This window comes from Hoplias malabaricus, chromosome 6 (assembly GCF_029633855.1).
Source record: "Hoplias malabaricus isolate fHopMal1 chromosome 6, fHopMal1.hap1, whole genome shotgun sequence".
In the NCBI taxonomy this organism is placed as follows: domain Eukaryota; kingdom Metazoa; phylum Chordata; class Actinopteri; order Characiformes; family Erythrinidae; genus Hoplias; species Hoplias malabaricus.
Genome location: NC_089805.1, coordinates 28,760,614 through 28,784,854, shown reverse-complemented (window position 1 = coordinate 28,784,854; position 24,241 = coordinate 28,760,614). Strand labels below are relative to the sequence as shown.

The window sequence follows — 24,241 nt, the reverse complement described above, 5'->3', positions numbered from 1 at the left end:
TTCGTCTGATTCATGAACCTTTCATACATTGTGGAATATGGCAGAGATTGGAACGCACCTGATTATTCACATTCAGTGCAAGAATTCAAGTACTTGTGACTCATTCATATGTATTTGTGTAGTGAGCCAGTAAATATGGTGGAATTGTGTATGTCATGAGCCAAGAACTGTTGGAATTTGAGGTTGAGGAGTGATTCCGCTGTTTCCCCATTGATCACTTAAATTATTACATTCTATTGTTGACCAATTGAAATAAACTAAGCTTTTTTGATTTATTTAAGATGGTAATGTGAGGTGGGTTTATGTTTTATTTCTTGAGCAGTATCTTTAGTATTAAATAAAAGCACAATGTTATAAGTCTTTAAATGGAACATGGAGTAGATCCATGTTTTATATCAGTATACAGGATACAGGATATTCTTTCTTTCTTTTTTTTTTTTTTGCTTTAACTGCTAATGTAAATACTTTTTCATGTATTTAACTGTTACACTCAAACTTGCACACACACTCATACCAGATATGAGATTTATGCCAAAGATGAAACTGATGAACACTAAAATGGTGCATTCAGTTTTGATAAATGAGGGCCAATCATTTCTACAAAAGTAAGAGATCCTTTTAATAAAGCACAATTCAGAATAAAGGTCTTGAGCAGGTGAGCTTTCCTACTTCTCTCATTTATATATTGTAAGGTTTTGCAGTGAAAACTTCTGATGTAACAGTACATTGTATGAGGTATATCATTTTTAGATCAAAGAAAATCACAGTATCAATACTCAGTATTACCCAGTACCCTCAGTTTGGCTATGAGACTTTGGAGAGAAAAACAATTGGATTGTTTCATACCTGTCTTTAGTGGGGATCATAGGGAGAGTTCTGCTGCCTGTATATGTAACATTTTGACGTGCTAGTGTCACAAGTACCCCTAGGGATGCAGTCACTTTTTAAGACTGGATAAGAATTTAAGGAGATGGAAGTTTCCCAGAAAGAATGAGTGATCTATGAGTGCCGGTCAATTTCCTCTGACAGCACAGCAACTTGTCTAAGGATGTACAGAACATTGGACACCAATTGCACATGAAATTCTTGAAGTTACTTGGTGTCAGATTGGCAGATTCATGTTGTATTTGGTGGAGATCTGTTTGAATTCTTCACTTATTTTTAAGTAATACCTGCATGTGTGTCTTTGTCAAATACACACTAGCTCTTGGTTTCTCTCTTGGTAAGTTGTTACCAGTAAACATGCTTTGTATGGCAGACTCAGAAAGATGAATTCCGAGTTTGTGTTTTGACAAAAGTTTACAATATTATTTACTATCAATATCTTTTGGAAAAGACAAAATAATCAGTAATCATTTTCTCAACCAGAAAATGATGAAAATATTATGTCCACTATGATTTACAGTCATACTTATTTATATGTTTACAGCCAAAAATTGTCATGTTTACAATGGCATGTTCCCCAGTTTAGCATGTTTATAGAGGCATGATGCTGCATGGGAGGGATCAGAGTTCAGAAGGTGTTTATGAATTATAACAAATTCTACCATAACTACTATAGGACCTCCTGTGCTGTGAGATTCCTCTCATGATCAGTGTCCCTTGCCTGTGTCTTTCTGAGTTATCTGTACTGCATGCTTTTGGTATTGACCCAAACCTGCTGTCTGCATATGTGTGTTTGTGATGTACGTGTGGAACAGAGGCCCAACAGAGACCCTACTACGCAGACTACTCGCCAGCCCGCCTCTACATCCACACACTGTGTTCCAATCACTACCTGGACCTTTTTATTACCTTCATCATCTGCATTAATGTAGTCACCATGTCAGTGGAGCACTACAACCAGTCTATGGTAAGTCTGAATTGCTGATGGAACCAACTACATTTTACTTGTTATTTTGCTTCTTATAAGTGAACTTTATTTTGTTTCTGCAGTATCTTGAAGAAGCTTTAAAGTACTGCAACTATGTCTTCACCATCTTCTTCGTCTTAGAAGCTCTTCTTAAACTTGTGGCTTTTGGCATTCGAAGATTCTTCAAGGACAGGTACAAAACCTGAAGGTTTCGCAATGCGCTGGATTTGAAATGATTAGCATTTTTTGCATCATGGAATCTTTCTGCTTTTAACATATTTTCATGGGAACTCCACACTTTAGATTCTAATTACCAGCTTAAACCTTTTATTCTAATCCAGTTTTCTAAAAGGTCACTCTAGCCAGGTCTGTAGGGAATCTTGTCTTCGCTTGTGTTCCTTCGCCTGTGTCCCCTACATGTCTTTTCATTTATAGTGGTGTCTCCCTTAGGATGAAAGTTTAGTTACGTTCTCAATAACACTATAGAAGTGTGTTGTTTTACAGTCCAGCCTTCAGAGGCCAAATAAAAGCTCAACCACTAAAAGTACTAATTTCCCAAACAGTATCATGCTCTTACAGGCAATACATGACCTCTTATCTGCATTAAAATGGTCTATGTTGATTTAGAAATTGTGTTGTTGTTTTCTTTGTTCCTAAACTTTGCCGAGGCACAGTGCAGAATGTCTAGATTAAAATCATAAAATAGAAAACAAGAAGAACCATATCAGTGAACAGCTCTATAGTGTAGGTCCAGTACACATTTAAGGCAATAGTATGATTATTTCATGTCTTAATTACTTGTGCATAATGCATGAAATTGTGATGTGTGTCTCTTGTTGGGTGATGGATTGACTGAATCATTTGTTTCAATTATACCAGACATCATGAATTATGGAAAGACATTATTTCCCTAGTTTATAATTTAATCCCACATTAGCCAAGCCTAATGCATAAAGCCAGACGTAGCCATCCTTATGTTGCTATATTTACTTCATGTAAGTGTGTACTGTATGTGTACATTTGTGGTGTATGTGGCACTGAAGCTGTAAATAATGTTCTGTTCCTGGCAGGTGGAATCAGCTGGACTTGGCCATTGTACTTCTCTCCATCATGGGTATAACCTTGGAGGAGATCAAGATGAACGCTGCGCTTCCAATCAATCCCACTATCATCCGCATCATGAGGGTTCTGAGAATAGCCAGAGGTACTCAGGCACCTCTGTCAACAAAGGATTATTATTTTTATCTTTATTTATGGATAGTGAATTTGAAATTGCATTGAGGCCTGCTGAGTGCAATTCACATTTTGCTTACTGTTCACAGTACTGAAGCTTTTAAAGATGGCAAAAGGCATGAGAGCATTGCTGGACACTGTGATGCAAGCTCTACCACAGGTAACATATATCTTATTTTATCCATGTTTTGTAAAAAGATCTCAGTTGGCGTTGCTCCTTTGCTTGTTTGTGTGCCTTTGACCTTTAGTTGGGACTGCATAAGATCTTTTGTGTTAAACATCATTGCAGTATATGGTCATAGGAGTTTGTTTATTTTCAAGGTAGACATAACTACACATCTTTTACAGAAAACAGCAAAATATAGTACTTGAACATGTTATGGCTTTAGTTTGTGGCTGTACTGATATTGTGCAATCATATACAATATTTTATTTTGTTTATAAATAAGTTACATGTAATTTATCTAAATAAAAAAAAACATTAAAAAAATAAATATTTAAACATGACATCAGTGCTTTGCTATATGGTACATTGCCAGGAAAAATTGCATTTGATCAACAAGCATCTCAGCCAGTCAACTATTTAAGTGCATTTGCCTCCAACAACTGAAGACAAAAGCTCAAACAAAAAAGCACAAAGACGAGGTTAAATGGGACAAAACAAACATGAAAACAAAGAAGAAACAAAACTAAGGGAAAATTACCAAAACCAGAGCTTCTGTTCCTCACTCTGAGTTACTAACTGAGCTAAAGCTCATTCTCATTTTAACGGAAAGGCACTGAAACCAATCTTTCTGAACAGGGATATTTAGACACAAGGAAAATGGTGCTCTTTTTTTGTGATTTTTGTCATATTTTGAACAACGCATGTCACAGAAGTTTCATGAAGACCCCAAGGAACTGCTTTAACTTGTGGAAAGAGTGTTTAAAATATATGACATATTAATATTTACAATATATATTATTTATTATTAATATGAATTGCTAATGCCAATTTAAAAGTGATTGCTAAGTATTAATTTTGTTACAGAACAGCTTTTGTATAAGCCAGCTAGGTTAGTTTTATATATAATAGAATAGTGAGGCAAAACAGGTCTGTACATTTATCACCCGTCATTATCAAACTAGACAGCAGAGGTCCTCATCTCATGAATTATGATTAGAATTATGATAATTTGAATTATGAGAGTCATGAAATGATCTCAGTTTCAGAGTCATTGTGCATTGTTACTAAAAACTAAGATAACGCTCCTGTATCTGCAGCATTAGCACATATTCTTTAAAGGTGCATTCCGCCAGTGGATGTTGCACTAAATATTTTGTATGGTTCTGACATTCTGACCAATTACAGGTAGTATACAAGACAGAGATGAGTGTGACCATACATTTTGCTCACTCATGTCACTCCTGAAAAGAGTAGAAAACGTCAAATTTTATTTAACTGTACATTTATTGCATTTATTTATTTACATCAAATACAAATTTAAAAATTTCCACAGGGTGATGAAAATTAAAACAAGGAGTTTGTGTGTCTTCATCTTCTTCTCGGGGTGGCTTTACTCCAACATATTTTTAAACTGAAATTGGTTTGCTGCTATATTAATATTAATATCATTAAGACATCATCTGCAGGCAAGTTTGCATTAAATCGGTGTGCAGTCATATTGTCAATTAACTTTGTAAATCCATTTTATTTTTGTATAGAATTATTTCAGATATACTTTTACATATTTGTGTAGTGCCACAAATGATACAAGCTGAAGGCTTTATATATGTAGCTATAATAAAGAAGAGACACAGTAGTATCCAGTCAGTTGCAGTTTGTCTCAGTTTTGTTTTTTTTCCATATCGTGCAGCACTAGTGTGTTTGTGTGTGTGTTTTGTATTTCTTTTGATAAAAATGATGAGAGAAAAAGCAGGATGGTAACCATGGCGCTCTGTGACTGTGATTTTTTTTTTTTTTTGCTTTAAAAAATACAAATATGTATGTTTAATAATGTGTTTCCTCTCTAGGTGGGAAACCTGGGCTTGCTGTTTATGCTTCTCTTCTTCATCTACGCTGCACTTGGTGTGGAGCTCTTTGGGAAACTAGGTCAGTGCTGCATTCCTCTGCTGTGCTCAAACATTCCTTCTCACACCATCAGTGCCTGCACTCTTCACTGCTTGCCATTTTTGGTTTTAGGTCAGAGATGTTTAGATTGGATCATGAAGGGCAACTGTCTTTGCAAATCTAGAGCTATCCCTAAACTACAGTAGCTTCCTGATATAAAGAATGAGGGAAAGCTAAATTAGTTTTCTTCATCTTTGGAGAATTATGACAGTTTACCCCTGTGACAGCAGCTTATTTTTGTGAGAGGTAGCCCCTGGGCTCTAGCATGTCTGTGTCAAGTCTTTCTGTGTCAAGTAGCTCCCTGTGTGAGGCTTGTCTTATCAAAGGAATGATGGGATTAAGCTCTGTTTTGAAGGATATGCACTCAGCTTCTTTCATTTGGCTTTAACTATGAAATCAGTCCTAATTATTGAGTGAAGTATTACTGAGGGCAGCTCCTTTGTCCTTTAAAAGATACAACCATTACCCGTTGCGTTAAAAGATTTTCGGCTTGGCGTGTGTAAAGAAGGCTTGGCTTGACTATTATTTGCTGTCATTCAACACTGTTTTGCAGATTGCGGTGAGATTAACCCATGTGAAGGACTGAGCCGTCATGCAACTTTCGAGAACTTTGGAATGGCTTTTTTGACCCTATTCAGAGTCTCAACTGGGGACAATTGGAATGGTATAATGAAGGTACCGTACGGATGTAGAATGTGAAAAGCTGCAGTATTCATTTACTGAACCTATCATTGTGCAACACTGAACATTTGATGCATTTTTGCAGGACACTTTGAGGGAGTGCACTGATCCGAACTGCATGAGCTACCTGCCCCTAGTCTCTCCTATCTATTTTGTCACCTTCGTGTTAATGGCCCAGTTTGTACTGGTGAACGTGGTGGTGGCTGTACTGATGAAGCATCTGGAAGAGAGCAATAAGGAGGCCAAGGAGGAGGCTGAGATGGACACCGACACAGAGATGGACAAGGAGGTCCAGAATAACACTAGTGTTTCACCAGAGAGCTGTGAGGGACCAGAAAGCAGGGTCACCTACATGGGACCAAGGCCTGACCCAGTAAGTCACAAGTATTTATGTTCTTAGAATGGGAAATAATAAATGTTCAATTCTCTAACCTAATCGCAACCTAAATAGTCTAAAGTTATGACACATAAAGGCATATTTACTAAAATACTCTAACTGCTCACAGCTTTTAGAAGTTTTATGGCAATGAAGGTGGCCAATTTAGTAAGTTATCTAGCTTCAATACATTGGGCAACTTTGTGATTAATGAAACAATCAGCACAATAAAAATCACCGTTTTGGTTTATTTGCTTTTGGTATGAAATCCTGTATCTGCCAAGTTGAATTGTGGCTCAGTATGTTGAACAGATTTACTCATATTAGTAAATTATCACACTATTTTGAGCCACTATTTTGAGAAAATAATAACTGTCTGAAAATGAAACTACCATGGTATTACAAAATTAATCTACACACAAAAGCTCTCAGTTAACATAGAAGAGTTTGCACAAATCAACAACGCAGCTGTTAGCTCTAGGAATACAGGGACTGCAAGACTGTGTTTTAATGTGTGCTTTTATTAAACCTTTGGAAAAGTGTCAAATTCCTATTGAGGAGAACTCAACTCTTAGATTGATATTTATCAGTCTGGAAAAGTTTGCAAATATTTTATTATAGCTGTTGTACTCAACACATAGAAATGCCATTATGTCAGAATGGAGAAAGGAAAAAAAACAATAAAACCATGTATTTTTCCAGAAGAGGTCAGCCCAAGAAACAGCAAGCCTCAGTTTTCTCAGATAAGGTCAGCATTGATTCCACTATTAGAAAGAGACAGGTTAAAATAGTATCTGTGGGAGTTGCAAGGTGAAAACAACAGCTTGTCTCACATTGAACAAAAGTAGAAAATGCAACTTTTTGGCAGACAGGATGCTGTTACCTCAGGCATAACACTAACACTGCACTCCACTATAAAAATATGATGTGACAGTGTGTGGATACTTCTGATTTAAGTCTTGGGTAACTTGTCATGATTGCTCCCTACCATGAAATCCCACAGTAGAATATCTGCATTCCATGATCTAAAGCTCAAGCACGGTGGTCATGAAGCAAGACAGAAGTCCATAACACAAAACAATTCCAACTAAGGTTTGGAAAGGCTATGTGTGAAAGTTCAGATTCAGCATCATCAAGAGTATTGAGAGGATCTTAAACAGTTCTGTTCATGCTTAAAATGCCTTTGATATGACTGAATAATTTTGCAAACAGAACTGGAAGACTGATTATATTTTCCTCTGCTACCTCTGCTTGGATGTAAACATCCAAATAAAGGAAGTATTTCCTTTCAGTTATTGCTGCTAAAAACTGCTAAAACCAGTTACTATGTTGAGGCACAGTTACTTTATCCCATCTTTTTTTTTCATTTTGGTTTCATTGTGTTCCATGTCTTATGAACTCTCTCCAAGCATGGCAAAAATAAAGTAAATTTAAGTAAAGTTAGAGATGAAGTCAGACATTGTATGAAAGCCCGTTTCCGCCACATAAAATAATAAAAAAAGGCACCAATTTTAATTTTTCATTAATATGCAAGTTGCCGTCTCAATATTTTGAAATGCTATCTCATTATTTTGAGATGCTAAGTCAATATACTGAGATAGTATACAATCTCAATATATTGACTTAGTATCTCAAAATATTGAGATAGCAACTTGCATAGCAATGAAAAATAAAAATTGGTGCCTTTTTTGTATTATTTTATGTGGCAGAAACAGGGTTTCATAACATTGCCTGTCAGAAGAGAAGGACAGAACACAAAGAAAATGTGCTGAAGGGCTTTGGGTAGTTAGCCTCTCTAGAGGGTGCTGGAGTAGTTTCATGCAGCAGTTTCAGATCGGCTTTTCTGCCAAGGAGGCGCCACGCTCGGTCAGCTTCAGTGAACCGGTGAATGAATCTGGTACAAGAGCTTGCTTGGATCTGAGGTTGAGGGAGAGTGCAAAGACTTTGGGTAAACAGGAATATCTATTATACAGGATGAAGAGGGGCAGGGGGCTCCGGAGAATTTTCTTTCTCCACGGAAGATGTCAGTGTCCAGGATGCACTCTTTGCCAAATGACAGTTACATGTTCCGCCCAGTGAGACCAGCCAGCGCACCGTACCCACTGCAAGAGACAGAGACAACTCCAGGGTATCTCCAATTAGGTACTTGCCTGCTTTTGAATACCTGGCTTCATTTAATGCAATCAAACCAATTAATTCAAACAAAAGCAAATTATTTGAAATGAATGATTCATTAACTGTCCGTACAGGCTCTGTGACCTCAATCCACTCCCAGCCATGTGAGGGCCATTCCCTGCTCCAGGTCCCTGGTGCTCCACCAATTCCTCAGTTTCAAATCTGCATGCCCACGATCTCTCCTCCCATGCTCTCACCCACACATTGCATAGGCAGGCCTCTACACATGCAGGTACTCTATCTGCACCATCTACTTGATTTTGGAATATATATATATATATATATGAAATTTGATCACTGGGGCATCAAATCCTATCATAAACTGAATCATATTTTGACTTGTTCTATTAATTTAATCCTCCCATCTCCCTTTGTTTGTTTTTTTCCTTTCAGGAGACAATTAAGAATGATACTGTTGATGTACAAGCTTATGACTCCAAAAACAATATGGACAGACAGTTTGGGTCTACCGCAGCTGGTTTCTCCCTTGGAGTGCCACGAATCTCTGCCCCCAGCAGCCCACAGGTGTCCCCTATGTTACCCCCTCGCAGTGTCCACACCCTCCAACACCACCGGAGCCAGCGCAATGCCCCATCTCGGCCCCCAAGCCAGGCCAGCAGCGGCAGCACCAGCCCGAGTAGCTCCATGTTCAACTCAGCTGACCCAGCTGATGAAGAGGTGCGCCACATCAACAGCTTGGCCAGGCTGTGGGTGGGGGTCCCACCAGAGGTGCGAAGCCATTCACTGTCCCCTTACACCACCCCAGGGCTGCTGCTTCCCATTCCGATAAAGAACTGCAGCAGTGCTGCTAACCTGGATGTCTGTGGCCTCAAAGACAAGGAATTTAACAAGTTCTTTAGCGTTGATGCCAAGGGGTTTCTAGATAAGCCCTCAAACACTGAGGACCATCGGCGTCACTCCATTGAAATTTGCCCTTCTTTGGATGACATTTTCAGTCAGGGCAGTGTTGAAAAGAAGCACCTGCCCATACGTGGACATTCATTGCACATTCCCAGGAAGAAAAAAATGAGTCCTCCATGCATCTCCATTGAGCCTCCACTGGAAGTTGATATCCCCTCTTCTCTGTTGTCTATGAAGAAGCTGTCCGAAAGCAGCATGTTACTAAGAAGAAGGACACCATCCTATGAGTTGGCACTGCAGCGTGACTCGTTAGAACTTCTTGAGCACCAACAACTCCCCAGCCAGCCTCTCATTAAAGTGGAGCGGCATCCAGCCCACTGTGGAGATTATCTCTCTCTCCCACAGTTCACCTTTGACCAGGCGGACCCTACATCCATGAGCAGCCTGGCAGACATCTTGTGTGAAAACGATCCCTCCACACAGCCACACTCTCCCTTTGACAGCAGGCTGGAGGAATCCACAGATTTCGGCACAGTGAACAGGACTGCTCAATGATACGGACACAGAAAAAAGAAATGTGGATGACTTCCAACAAACCTTGTAGTGCAAACCATAGATTGTGGCACTCTTTTTTCAGTGTGGGAACCTACCACTTAATTCAGTAGCCAAAGTTTTTTCAGATGTAATATTGTAAGCCAGCCAGGAATGGCAACTTTGATACGAGTGTGATCGGGCAAGATGGGATATGCAATTTCAGGTTTCCATTTGGAACTCTGGTTCTTATCTTACTCCCAGTGCTCAATCACATTGATTTGAGTTCAGGATGTGTAGTGTTTTTATTTTTAATTATTGTATTTTATTCATAGATCCATACCATCTTTTCATTAACGTTGCTGGTTCTGTAAAAGAGTATACAGATTAAATAAAACAAAAAACTAAACAAAAAAAGAAAAAACTTACAAACTGTACATGTTCTGTACTTTAATAAAACACATTGTAAATAGAGGAAATACTGTATTGGTGAAGAAAATAGATCTATTCATATGCACATATTTTTTATAGAGATCTATAATGTTTTTGCACATATCAATTTGAATTTCAAGTTGAATTGTCTTTTGTTGTCCTCTTGTGAATGTACATTTTTTAATCGAATAGCAGTGGGATCAATTATAGTCTGTTTAGACCTACTGATACTGAGATGATTTTTATTTTTCTATTGGGAGATGGGGTATGAGATATTACAGTAGATCTAACGAGAACCAAACATCAGATGATCTGTAGCCTGAGTGCAATACACTGTAAATGTTTATGTAAGTTTACTCTGTTAGGTTGCTCACTTTTTACACATAGTAACGTGCATCTCACTTACACAACCCTATGCCATATTCAAGTTCATCTCAGCGTATAAAGTAAGCTTTCTACCACACACTTTCATTACTTAACTTAATAAAGGCATTTTTGACCCTCAGCTGTGGCACGGATAGTATGCATGTGAAGGACAATATAAATCATTGTAGATATGATAATGTTGCAGGTAGATTTTGTCCTTTTGCTCCTTATTTTCTATTGTCCTTTATGTCAAAGGAAAAGCTAGAGTTTCTTTTCTGTGAAGAGAGGGAGTTCGTTTTAGTACAAACAGCATCTGATTTACCTTTCAGCTTTGACATGGTGCCTCTATATTTATGTCTGCACTAAAAAGACAGGCTCTTACATGAAAGGAATGTTGCAAATGGGTGATCTGACTATAGGCACTGTTGATCCTCATTAGTTCAAATAAACTAAAGTTCCTGACAGGAGAAGATGAAACTGAACTGTTGCCCTAATCTGAAATACCTAGAAGCAGTTGATACAGGTTGAAATACTGTTCCAATGAAATATGATTATTAAACACTTTTAATAGAAATGGTTCTTTATGAACGGAAATGGCTCTACATAGAACCATGAACACTTGAAGAACCTTTTACATAATTAAAGGGATCTTTGCATTCTGAAAGGGTTCTACAGCTTGATGAAGAATATAAATTCTATACAGTACAAGCTTGACTTTGTAAAAACAAAAGGACCATTATTGGTGCCATATAAAACCCTTCTCTTAAGGTGCTGTATAGAACCATCTATAGCACATTCTCCATCAATCTGAACAACCCCTTCACAATGCAATGAAGCCTTTAATCATGCAAAAGGTTCTTCAAGTGTTCAGGGTTCTGTATAGAACCATTTATTTGAATAAAGAACGCTTGTAGTTTTAAGTGTGAAGGACATATTCATTATAATATGAAATATGTCATATGAAATGTAACAATAATAAAATATCCAGAGAAAATGAATAAATCATGTGTGTGCTAGAAAAACATCTTTTATTCACGTAAATGCACAAAAGTGTAAGAAAGAAAACTGTTATATTTAAGAAAGGTCCATGTGTTAAATACTGTACTTCTCAACACGGCTGGATTTGGACTTGCACATACAATTTCAATTCTGAAATTTCAATTCTGTACATGCTCTATTTCAAACTAATGATTCGAATGTTTATTAGTGTGCTCAGCAAAGAAGTTCCCAGGAGTATTCTGATAAAACATTGCTGTATTTACTGAGAAAATAACTCAGTTCAAATATTGTGCCCTGAACTCGAGGGACCTGTAGTGCCCATAGATTCAGAAACATCCATGCAGACAATGTAAGATAATGTTTATTTAGAATTTATTCAAACCATTGCCTTTGACCATTTAATTCTGGAATAACTATTTACAGTTATTAACTCACTACTGCGTATACGATTCATCAACATATCAACAGAACTAGCTAATATTTAATGATGCTTTCAAGCAGTGATCTTTTACTCATTTATGAATTGATTCAGAAAGTGAAACTATTGCATGTTGGAAAATTTTAGGAAATTAAAACCTGGATGTTTTTGATGACTTTTGATATTTCAACTTCAATTTGTAGACTACCTATTTGCACTGGGCTGTAATGGGCTGTCTAGCGTTTCCTCTTTGTATATCAACTTCATTGTCTTAATGCAATATTTTATGGTAATCTGTATCTTTGAGAGATCAGAGCTCAAACAGCTTAGTTGTAAGCAAAAATCAAGCTTGGAAGACTACTGAAATGGCATTTGAAATGCAGTTTAAGTGGACAAATTAACTTCAGTAAATTTGACACAGCTTTTTTCTGGTTACTTTAGCTGTGATTTTTTTTTTTGTTTTATTTGTTTTTTTGGCAACAAGGCATTTGAGATTTTTTGGGAACAAGTGTTAGAACAAGAACAGAGACTTTGTCGTAGGTCTTGGCATTTACATGTTTGAAGTGCTTGAATCACTTTGAGGAAATTGATATTACAGTTTTTGAAATTTGAGCTTTTGCCAACAGGCAAAACTAGTGTAATTTGATGAATAATTTAAGTATTTTCCTCAATCTTTCCTGGAAGAAAGTTCCAATGTTTTCTTCTTTTTTCTTTCCTTAAACAAATTGACTGCAATAATTTTCCTTCAGATTTCTTTGACTTAAAATGTCTCAGATGTTATTGTTGCAAGGGAGGTATTTAAATGGCTATACAATTTCTACACTGTATTGTTACTTTTTATTGTGCAAAGATTACAAGTTGATCTGAGCGATAATCTCTGTCATCTAAAGATAAACATTTTTATCAAAAAAATAAGTCTAATTTTCTTTTTTTGACTTGTGGTATTTGTATGTAATTATCATTTGCCATAAATATTTATTACTTTAATTCTAAGGACAAAGAATAACAAGCATAAATTACAAATCCCCTAAACACATTCCTGGGGGGGAGAGGGAAAAAAAACTGTTAAAATTGTTAGTATAAAAGTGGCAAAATTAAAAGTTGAAATGCATATATGTTTTCATGCAGCAAGATAAGTGAAAACAAAATGTTTTCAACTGTAATCTTTTCTTTTGAAAGAAGACTTGTCGATAGATTTGTCGATAACTGTGGATTAATTTCATATTCACAAGAATATTATTTAATCATGTCCAGTTCTACTTTTAACTAGGTGTCCCCCGTTCGCATGATACGGCCAAGTTGGAAGAATGAATACACAACCAGACGCTTCCTCTGAGACATGAATCCAGTGATGTCTAAATTGGTTTAACATGTTTGGAGGAGAAAATTAAATGCTCATTTCTGTTAAGTTTGTCAAGCATTTTCAATGTTGGCTAACATCGTGCTGAGTGATCGGAGGAAGCTCTATACCACCCATACTAAGAGAGCGAGGCAAATTTTGCTCTTTTGGCCTCAAGGCATGGTTATCTGAGGCTTCACCGGGGATTGACCTTGAGACATACTTATATCATATGTAACTGTTTTACCACATAATGTTTTATGTTTTAGGCAGCACACAGAGTGGCAAAAATAAACTTACGTAAATAAGGGGTGTCCAGTGAAATCCACAAAGGGCCAGTGGATTTGCAGGTCTTTTCACTAGGTTCTGTTTATGTGATCTCAGGCTAAAAAACTGAGCAAAGTGGAAACCTACATTTAGATCTATGGGGAAAACTTTTGTAAATACTGTTGGAAACTGATCAGAAGCATATTTTTGATGATTGTACTTTTATGTGATATGTAATGAACAACAAAAGAGTGGTAATTTCTGAAAGGATTTGGAATGAGAACACAACATAATCCGACTGTGACAGTAGGCCAGTACATCTGTAACTATGTGAAGAGGAACATTATTTTAGAGCTGTAGAGCTCTGATGACAAAAATGAATGTATGTTTGGGGGGGAAATGCAGCTAGGTGAGTACATGTAGAATGTACATGTAAGAATACTCAACTTACTCTGACAGAAATCTTTTACTCTCTATCCTAATGGCAGTGCTCCCATCAACATGGCACAGGGGGTCACTGGGTAGTCTGAGGCATATAAACATGAACATTAACCATATGCCTTCATTGTCAGCTGATCTCTTTTTATTCACATATATTCATAGGACATTTTGATTCATTATGTTTGATCTTGCTCTCTGCCATCATCATCATCCAAAAACAAACTGAATTAATATCTTTTGAAAAATGGTTCCTTCCCTCCAGGACAGTCCCAGAGATACGCAGAATCCAGGCCAAGCTGCATGGAAGCTGTTCTGGAAGTTTCTGATACTCAGCACTACATTTAACAAATTAACAATTAAACATATTTAAAACACTTTAACCCTATTTTTTCACTAATAGATAAAACACTTAGATGTTAGCTTCTGGGTGTATTTACTCAGAGACGTCTAGGTAGCATGTGTGTCTTCGGAAATTAGTTTTCATGAGGATTACCTCACTTTTATTGAATTCTTCACTCATTTAGTTTTAGTTTTTTCCATTTTAAGCTGCTCCAACAAGGGGTTACAATAGCTAGTCATCACCCACCCCAGCTGGTGAGCTGCACGTTAGTTTTACACTGGATACTACTCCTGAAACAACCATAGTGTCTGTGTAGCAGACCTGTGTAGAACACAACTCCACAGAGTGAGTGGGCTTGAACCCAGGCCCCTGGTCCCAGAACTGTTTGGCACTGACGCCAGAAATTTTGTCAAATGTTAATTCATTTTAATAAAAATAAGAAACTTTGAGTAATTCAACAAGCAATGAGGCACAACAAGTAGTGTCCAGTGAAATCCACAAAGGGCCAGTGGATTTGCAGGTCTTTTCACTAGGTTCTGTTTATGTGATCTCAGGCTAAAAAGCCGAGCAAAGTGGAAACCTACATTTAGATCTATGGGGAAAACTTTTGTAAATACTGTTCTGGAAGTTTCTGATACTCTACATTTACATTAACAATTAAACACATTTAAAACACTTTAACCCTATTTTTTATAATAATTCAACAAGCAATGAGGCACAACAAGTAGTGTCTCGGACACGATGTGTTTACCCCGTGTGTTCAGGGGCAAAGGCGTCCGTCAGTTTGAGTCGCAATGATGATATTTGTCTGCAGGAGAACCGCGGTGGAGACTGGCCTCGCGCTTTCTTCACTGTGTTTCAGCGCCATCTGCCGGAGACTGAGGGCGTCACAAAGAGCGCGGGCGGAACCAGTCTGTGCAGAGAGAGATATGGAGGATTAAACAGGACGAACGCCACAGAGTGGTCCACACCGAGGGGGACAAAGCAAGGATTAACCCTGCCTTTAGAAACGGACTCGGGGTCTTGAGGAAAGAACAGCGCGGTCTGCACTGATAACAAAGACATTTTTATGAAATTTTGCAGCGTACACGTTACGAGAGGTGTTTTACAGAAAGTTAAGCTAAGCTAACGAAACTGCTCATGTAAACATCCTGTGAAACGTCGATTTTAAATCCACCTTGAAAAGTATTGTTAACGGGCACATTCGCTACTTTCTTCGCACACGTCTTTAGGCATGAAATATATTTTTACAGAAAGTCAGCAGTTAGCGTTTGGCTATTAACGTGTTTAAAGTAAAAGTGATTACCGCGGAGAGGGCCCGCTGTGAATGAACAAGTCATTTTACACTGTGAGGTAACCGTGAGAAGAAATGTGGGGTGAGATTGATCCAGTAAGCGCAGTTAGTAAACCTGTGAGTACAGAGCCTCACCCAGAGCACCGCGGCTCACACTCACAGGAGGAGCCGAAAGAGAGGAGTAACTCTGTGTTAGATGTGTCCCCGCAGTCTTCAAACGTTCAACATCAGGTAAGGAGCTCTGCTCTGATTCTACAATGTTTGAAGAGCACAAAACTATATATTCTTAAATGAATCATCACATTTATTGACCATTTTAAGTACTTATTACAGAATGTACTCCATCTGTTCCTCTGCATACGTTATAATCTCACCCTGTTCTTCAAAGATCAGGAATGATTTGTTTGTGGGTGTTATGCTGTTACTATTGGTTCAGGCACAGCAGTACTTCTAGAGTGTTTACACACTGTCCACTAGACACACCTCTAGTTCATTTTGAAACTGGATTTAAATGTGTTGTATAAGAAATCACAGATGTTAAAAAATATATATATTTTTTTCTGTTGTCACTTTTACCCCCAGGATGAAGATCCCGGAAGCCTCGCCTCAATGATGGATGCCATAGTTAAAAGCAACAGTCCAGTGAAGAGTCAGCAGCTGGGAGAGCCTGACCTTACTGTGGAGGAGAAAAAGGAAGCCTTAATGGAGCAGTATAAAACCAAGCCCTTAGTCTTTCTAGAGCGCTATCATGCACATATTAAGCCAGAACACTTGCAGGCCTTTTCTCACCTGAGCAGTGACTGTAGAGCTCAATATTACTGTAAAGAGGTTCAGAAACGATCTTCCAGTTCCGCTAACAGAATGAGGGTCCGCAATCATCGCTATGCTGCCCTCCGCGCACTTCAGAAAGGTATGAGTGACAATTCAATTCAGATGTGTTATAAAGCCTTTTTCATTTGATATAAAGGACTTTCCTGATACCTGGATATTTTGAGATAAATGATGAGATCTGAACAGTTGTTTTGAGTATTCCCTGCCCTCCTCCTGTGGCACAGTCCTGACTTTGAGCTTGCTATGGGGCTAAATATGAAACCCTGCTTCGTGAAATATACTCCTGTGTTAGAACTGAGAATAATAGACCTATACTGGACTACAGCCCTCCAGGACCAGAATGAGACACCTCTGTCCTAACTGGACATTTTTTCCCCCTTTAGAGGGCCAGTACTTTAGCGAGGAACAGATGCGTTATCGAGAGCCTCTGCTGTACGAGCAGTACATTGGCCAGTACCTCAGCGAGGAAGAGATCCTGCAGCGCTCAGAAGAAGCAATGCAGAAAGGTCCAGGCAACCTCTCTGACCTCCTAATTAACTCCTACCAGGAGAAACAGCTCCAGAACCGGCTGCAGGAGGAGCAGGACAGAGAGCAGTGTGCAGAGCAGGAAGAGGAGGATGAAGAAGATGGTGAGTAATCGCTGCACTTTTTGGGCTGAAAGATACAGACATGAGCCTTCTACTTTGGAATTAAAAAATGCAGGTTTACTGAGAGACGAATCAGCACATGTACAGTTCTTCAAAGTGGTACAAAGTCATCGGTCATAATTTTTATTATTATTTTATACACTAATGTTATTTACTAATATATGAATTTTAACAAAAAATGACTCATAACTGTTTAATACTTTGGGCTCAACTGATAAATTACAAACAAGGAATATCTTCCTAAACACCCCCATTTTGATTAAAACACACACCTCCTGAGAAATGAGTTCAATTCTCTGCTCATAGTAAGGAGTCTGGTGTGATTTCTAACTGTCAGCATGGGTTTCCTCCAGGTGCTTCAGTTTCCCCAGTCCAGTTTTTTAGTGAAACATGAAATGACACATTTAACCCATCTGTGGCAGTGAACACACACTCACACAAACTAATGCACTAATGCAGTGAGCACATACCCCTAGGGCAGCAGGCAGCTATCCCCAGCGCCCTTAGAGCAGTTAGGTGTTTTGCTGTCTCTGTGTCCTACTTAAGTGAGCACTAATCTAAGTGCATGCCGTACCAGACAGTATTGCACCTATACTGCGCTTAACTCCTTTCTCTCTAGGTATCAGCACAGCTGAACTATGTGACTTCATGTACTGTGAGTTGGAGCACAACACAAAGGTGTGCTCATTATGGCCAGTATCGCATCACAAATATTTTTCACACTATTGTGTTTATATGTTCATAGAGAATGATGAGTCCAGGCAGACAGAGTGGGAGCCGAATGCTGATGAGAAGGCAATGCTGAGAGAAGAGTTTCTAAGTCAGATGCACCAGCGGTTTCTAGACGGCAGAGATAAAGACTTCAACTACAGGTTAATTCTGCCCTGATGTCTGAATAATGTGTCAGTGATCAGTGTCCTCACTGTGAACACCTGGGATAGGACTAAAATAGTACAATAGCAAACCAGTTTTTCAGAGGTAATTAAATTTCCTGAAATAAATGACAAACTGCCATTTGGAACATTATTCATACACACAAATAATCACAGTAAATACAAAAAAATACATATAAAACAAATAAAGAGAATTTTTTTTTCTATAAAGAAGGAGGTGTGAGTACATTGTCTATAACCGCTAATCAAGTTCAGGGTGTGTACGGAGCCTACCCGGAATCACTGGACACAAGGCAGGAACACACACTGGAGGGGGCGTCAGTCTTTCGCCGGGCAACACACACACACACACACACACTTAGGGACACTTTTGAGGTCATCAATCCACCTACCAACGTGTTTTTGGACCGTAGGATGAATCTGGAGCACCCAGAGGACACCCACGCAGACACAGGGAGAACACACAGACTACTCACAGACAGTCACCCGGAGCGGTTTTGGTTTTATTTTAATGTTGAGCGTTATCTGTTTAGCAAAGACACTTACTGCTCAGTTAAATAGCTTTTTAAATCTAAATCTCTGGTGCCTAAAATATTTGCATGTTGTGTGTATATATATCCGTAGTTTTTGCTGTCCTGTCATACTGTACAAATGGAAATTGTCCAAAATTTCTTGGACTAGAATGTCTTTATATTAACAAAGATTAAAATTTAAGAGAGGTATGTTTCGATGGACAGTTTTCCAGTAGTGGCTAAATTTAAATGACACATTTATGCTTTATGAATTATGATCATTGTTTCTGTTTTAGTGAAGTGGACGAGAACCCAGATTATGATAACCTGGACATCGTGAGCCGTGATGCTGAAGAGCGGTACTTTGATGAAGATGAAGAAATGGAAGATGAAGACAGTATGGACTAATTAAATCTTACTGCAACTCAATTTGTTCTTTCTGTGTATAACAAACATTTTGGACTGTAAACATTAAAAAGCTCAAGGTCTGAATGTAAAGTGTTTATTTGAATAAAATATATTTTTGTGCTATTATTTTGGTCAGAGTTCAAATGCTGGTTTCACTGAGTAATGTCTATCACATTTTTAAAGAATTTGAATATTTTTAAATGAAAGTGTGCAGAACTTAAGGCAGTTTTATATATTTTTTTCCTCGTTTTACAAGCCTTAACCAACTGAAGAAGTGATCAAACCAAAGGCACCAAACAGGCAGAAACTACTACAATTTGATTAAATCATGGTTACTTTGGCTATGGTCCTTATTCCACCCCCCATTGGACCAGCTCAACACTGATGAGCCAAAACAGTTTTCATTCCAGAGCCTGTATTGCCACAGCTTTAAGGCAAGCAGGCAGATTCACTATACAGCCAAGGTGTTGCCATTTCTATAGATCTTTCCTGGAGTTACACTTTTACATGCTGATATCGCAGCATATTCTAATTCTATGTAGCTTCAATTGTTCTTAAATTTCACATTCCTTGTAACATTTGATCAAACACTTCAAAAATTAAAGGAGTAAATACTTTATTAACATTCATTAGAATACTATAATCTCCAATTACAATTCTACACAGGAAAAAAAAATTAAATACAAATTCACAGACTAGGCATCAAATGTAACATGTAATGGTTAATGTTTGTTATAAAGACAAAAATATACAAAAACTTTTAGTGGAATAACTCAGTGAAGTCCCTTTTAAATCTAAATAACAGGAAATGAGGGAAACTGCAAAACACTATGGAATTAAATGGAACAATTATATTCTTTACCAATCCGTGTGATGTGGCCATTTTGCTTGAATGTCTGATGTAGCATTTTTCTTCTAAAAAAAACAATAAAAACGTTCCTAGTCATCTCCAAAATCTACAGATGAATTCCCTCAAACATCCAGAACATGACTCATTTGTACTGCATTGGCACAATAGTTTGTTCATTCATTCATAAACCTCATTCTAAGTCACTTCTTTAGACAAAGACGCTACATGTAAATCCCTAATCTGCAGTTTCCAAATTGGAAACTGGGAATACAAATGCCTAAATAGTCTATATATAAAAAATTAATGGGTGGTATAAAAATACTGCATACAGGTTACATGGAAAATCAGTAATTATTAGTTACATTACTTGTGTTAATACTGTAACAAAAGCATTACATGAGTAGAAAAACTCAAAGCTCAATACTAATTGCTAATTAGAAATACTTGAGATTACACACCATGCGCCTTCAAATTGTACACTTCACAGTTAATTGTCAGAATTACTTACAATGGCAAGTGGTTACATGAGACATTAAAATAGGGAGTAATATTCTATCAAACCCACAGGGTCCATAAGCTGAACATTTCAATGGCCTCAAACTTTAGTCAGAAACCATCACAGAGAAAGCTGAAAAGGTTGTTTCAGTCTGAGCACGCTCCTCTGAATAGCACAGTCAAAGTGACATGGCACACGGAATGAAATGTGGAGCAGGCAAAGGAAAGAAGATCCTTTACTGAACACATTGTAAGTGCAGGTCTCCTGACAGCCTCCTGCATGTTGTGCAACTTGTAATCGGCCCTCCTCCTCTAGCACTAGTTCATCTCCTCACTCACAGTGAGTGACATTAGTAGAAGGGAAGAAAATCCAAAACATAAAAGATGGAAGAGGGCTGAAACATTCAATGTTTTGGCAAAAGGGAAAGTGCAGCATTCCCTCACTGTCCACGTTGTTCTTGAGCTCTGATTAGTTGACCAGAGGGAATATTCTTCGCTTCTCCAGTAACAGGCCTGAAAAAAAATGTTTTATTAACATTAAATCCACTCAGTCAGGTGTAATTACAGGCGCTTGTCCAAACAGCCTTCATTTTGACCTCAGTCACTGAGCAGGACCTGTACTCCCAAACGTCTCCAAAAGGGGGAACAGCAAGACTGGGGAAGATTACAAAAGGATCTCTTTGCAGACAAAAGCAATACCATGCAAGATATACTGCTTCTGGCAGCAGATACTACACACAACTGCACACCCTTTTCAATCCTCTGTAGATGGGAGATATTTCAAAATTGTATTTTTAACAAATCATAATATTGTTTACTAGTACTTTTTTTTATTATTTGATTTGAGGTAAAGATGAAGCACAATTTGAGAATCTTGGACAGGAGTCTCATTTAGAGGAGAATCATATTACTTTAGTTTTCCAACTTACACGTTTAATACAACCAGTTTTGCTGCTTCCTCTGAACTGCAGAGCTTAATTCATCCATTTATTAATTATAACAGTCAAGAGTTTTGCAGAGGGTCCAGAACATACCTGGAACCATTCATTGCAATGCAAGAATGCACTCGGAACCCATGACCCTCAACCCATGTGGTACAAGGTGCCATGTCGCATCAAAATCATGCTTTTTAAATTCTCTTTAAAGTATTGAGTGAATCAGTAAATGCACAGACGTTTAAGTTGAGGTCAAAGTAAATGTGTGAGTCAGTAGACTAAGGATTTGGGTGCAACCTGGATCACAGGTCTGGCCCTCATTTTTGCTAATAGCGAAGGGGAGGGTAATAGGACGTCCTACTGATCTGCTGTCAAGTGAGAAGAAGAGAAAATTCCTGATGTTTTTAAATGGGAGGTGGGGAAGCACTTTGAATTCTAATAAGATGTAGGTCACTGAAGTCAGCTACTGTTACAGCATACACCACAGAGCACAGCTCCATGAAAGCAGGTTCTGTTTGAGTCTTCTGCTTCAGCCTGTGAGGCCATGGTTTCCTGTTGTGTTTAATGGAGTTGCAAACAAAATGGAAAATTCATACAGAGGTACATCAAAGAATTTTCTTCCCCAGAGTAGATCTTGCGAACGCACACACAAAATAGCTCCTGGGCTTAACAGGAGTTCATTTCCTTGCTTGGGCACATCCTTCTGCAGAATCCAAAAACAAATATCCTCTCATCTCCACCCACACAAAAGGAGCACTTTTAGTAAGATCTAATGGGTTAAATGGAGTGGTCTTCAGTTCAAAGCAAAAACTCACCACCAGTTGTCCCTTCTCAGTTAATGAGAATTCCAGGAGGCCTCCCATCTTCCTCAGTCATATTTCTCAAGTTATTCTCAGCCTCGTCCACCGTTCTGAGGAAGCAAACAAACATTTGGATGTTAGCAATGAACAGACAAGACCAACAGCGTAGGCCTAAAGTCAGCAGAATTACAACTGAACTTCTGTATTAAGGGACACGTCACTGTGATTTAGCTTCTGAAACAGTGACACAGAGAGAGAGAGAGAAAAGTATGCTGTAAATGGTCATTGACTAGTTTCATATTTTATAAAAACAGCCAGAGTTAAATTGCTCCATGCCCAACATTTGGAAATACCTCTCTGAATATTTACTAAAAATATTTATTTCTGATACAAAGCCTCAAGATCAGACATGGGACTCCTCATCTTGTGGCTGTCTTTAAATAGAGACCACATGTTAGCTTTACAGGAAAATGCAAACATTTTCTTATATTTATTTAGGTCACGCAAAGAGTTTTTTTCCCCTGCAAGCTGTTCTGTCCCATAGATATTGGTCCATCTATCAAAGACCACAGATGAGACTGCCTCTGAGCCTCACAATAGGAAATCTGGACTCACACTAGGAAATCTTTCACGTCCTCCATTGTGAGCTCTCCAGTTGTGTCGAGTGTGATGTCAGCGCTGCTGTTTGGAGAATCCAGAGCAGGAGAGGACAGAGGACTCTGCATTTCATCAAAGACTCCTGATAACCAGAGATACACAACAGAAGAAATCCAATAGTGATTACAACATAGAAATGAATATTAACATTACAAGGCACCTTCATTTTAAGGTCAATGTCACTTCAGTAACACTTTAAAACAGATATAGCTGAACACTTCTAACCCAGTAAACTAAGTCTGGGAAAAAAACAGTATGATTAGTAATGTGGATTTTACACACCAAGCATTAAGCAGCAACATCTTGCAGCATTACACAGAAAATCTACATAAGAAAACATCCACTGGCCATTTCTTAAAAACATAATCTACATATTTGCATGTTAAATACAGAAATTCTACCTTCAGCATCTCCTGCAGACTTGTTCTCTCCTGATGGAGTCTTGTGTGTGCCATTGGCCTGGGGTGGGAGTGTTGTGCAGATACTGAAACAATCCCATTAGAGAGAATTAAAACATCACACAAAAACAAGAACAGCAGCTGAACACATCAAACAAAAATAATTTATACAGTCATGTGCTTCTCAAACATTATCTAGTTGTATTAAACTTCATGTTGCGCATGCTCAGTTTCATCCTGCTTATGCATTTCCACATACACAATCTTCTCTGCTTCCTTTAGGTCATGTAAGGGAATAAGAGAATTAAACTATTCATCTCAAAAAGCAGGATTCACTAGATTTTCATGTCACTAAACGCAAGAGATGTTACCTCCCCATGACACTGCTTCCCCTCAGTTTCCCCTCAATTTTATTTGATACAAGCTGTGTACTGTCTGTCAACAGTAGGTGCATAATAAATAAAACCCTGAATTCACTATGTACAAACTTAGTACAAACTACAAAATGCATAAGTACAGGAACAGAGTTAAAGGTGGATGTTAAAGGCTATTGTTTTCAGTTATGGAATATACTTTAGTCCTTAAAAACCCCCTTACCTGAGTTCAGAAGGATCATGTGGCCGATCTACTTCCACTTGACACAGTGGTTCTGTGATCACTCTCGCTGACAGAGAGAAGCGCTCATACTCAGATGGGGAGATCAGATAGAATCCTGTCATGAGCCAAGATCAATGCATTAAGTATCACAATCAGTGAGCCCATGAGGAATTAATTAATTAAAAAAATGTCCTCACCTTGTCCAGTCTTGGTGAACACACATGATGCAATTCCACTGATATCTTCTTTGCGGATACAGTCGTATCTCATTTGTGGCCTCAGGGCAGGAATGCTGAATATATGGATGTCCCCCAGGTTAGTGAGGCACACCAGGCCATTCTCAGAATAATCCTCAGATGCCACACTGCTGAAGTTAACCAGAGCCACCTTCCGTACACGGCAGCCTTCATGTGCAGTCAGCTTGAACTTGGTTTTGGCACTGACTTTAGGCAGCATGAACACCTGTAACACAACGAGTATCGGCTGAATTTACCACTAGCTAA

At 38.3% G+C, this 24,241-nt stretch overlaps 3 protein-coding genes across 3 annotated transcripts in view; 2 read left to right on the top strand and 1 right to left on the bottom strand.

The window, feature by feature from the left end:
* The window catches only part of cacna1ha (calcium channel, voltage-dependent, T type, alpha 1H subunit a), a 53,750-nt gene extending 40,840 nt beyond the window's left edge, over positions 1–12,910 (top strand). The window contains exons 24-33 of the mRNA XM_066673687.1: positions 1,701–1,852; positions 1,936–2,045; positions 2,923–3,056; positions 3,175–3,245; positions 5,099–5,177; positions 5,749–5,870; positions 5,962–6,249; positions 8,226–8,394; positions 8,502–8,659; positions 8,821–12,910. Coding sequence (XP_066529784.1) covers positions 1,701–1,852; positions 1,936–2,045; positions 2,923–3,056; positions 3,175–3,245; positions 5,099–5,177; positions 5,749–5,870; positions 5,962–6,249; positions 8,226–8,394; positions 8,502–8,659; positions 8,821–9,843 — 2,306 coding nt within the window. The 3' untranslated portion in view covers positions 9,844–12,910. The remainder of the gene's footprint in view (positions 1–1,700; positions 1,853–1,935; positions 2,046–2,922; positions 3,057–3,174; positions 3,246–5,098; positions 5,178–5,748; positions 5,871–5,961; positions 6,250–8,225; positions 8,395–8,501; positions 8,660–8,820) is intronic.
* A 2,396-nt stretch (positions 12,911–15,306) lies between these two features.
* ccdc97 (coiled-coil domain containing 97) lies at positions 15,307–19,130 on the top strand. The gene is made up of 5 exons (XM_066674976.1): positions 15,307–15,946; positions 16,298–16,625; positions 16,930–17,175; positions 17,939–18,065; positions 18,895–19,130. Exons 1-5 carry the CDS (start codon positions 15,791–15,793, stop codon positions 19,004–19,006), a joined length of 969 nt encoding a protein of 322 aa, XP_066531073.1. The 5' UTR covers positions 15,307–15,790; the 3' UTR covers positions 19,007–19,130.
* Positions 19,131–19,654: 524 nt separating this feature from the next.
* Positions 19,655–24,241, bottom strand: part of llgl1 (LLGL scribble cell polarity complex component 1) — a 29,545-nt gene continuing 24,958 nt past the window's right edge. The window contains exons 18-23 of the mRNA XM_066675183.1: positions 23,936–24,200; positions 23,739–23,853; positions 23,145–23,227; positions 22,702–22,825; positions 22,102–22,196; positions 19,655–20,864 (exon numbers count right to left, since the gene is read on the bottom strand). Coding sequence (XP_066531280.1) covers positions 22,118–22,196; positions 22,702–22,825; positions 23,145–23,227; positions 23,739–23,853; positions 23,936–24,200 — 666 coding nt within the window. The 3' untranslated portion in view covers positions 19,655–20,864; positions 22,102–22,117. The remainder of the gene's footprint in view (positions 20,865–22,101; positions 22,197–22,701; positions 22,826–23,144; positions 23,228–23,738; positions 23,854–23,935; positions 24,201–24,241) is intronic.

Bases quoted from the DNA above. Each gene is read 5' to 3' on its own strand.
- ccdc97 (XM_066674976.1), top strand. From the start codon at position 15,791: ATGTGGGGTGAGATTGATCCAGTAAGCGCAGTTAGTAAACCTGTGAGT. The intron at 15,947-16,297 runs GTAAGGAGCTCT...TTTTACCCCCAG, and splicing joins CTTCAAACGTTCAACATCAG to GATGAAGATCCCGGAAGCCT. The intron at 17,176-17,938 runs GTGAGTAATCGC...ATATGTTCATAG, and splicing joins AGAGGAGGATGAAGAAGATG to AGAATGATGAGTCCAGGCAG.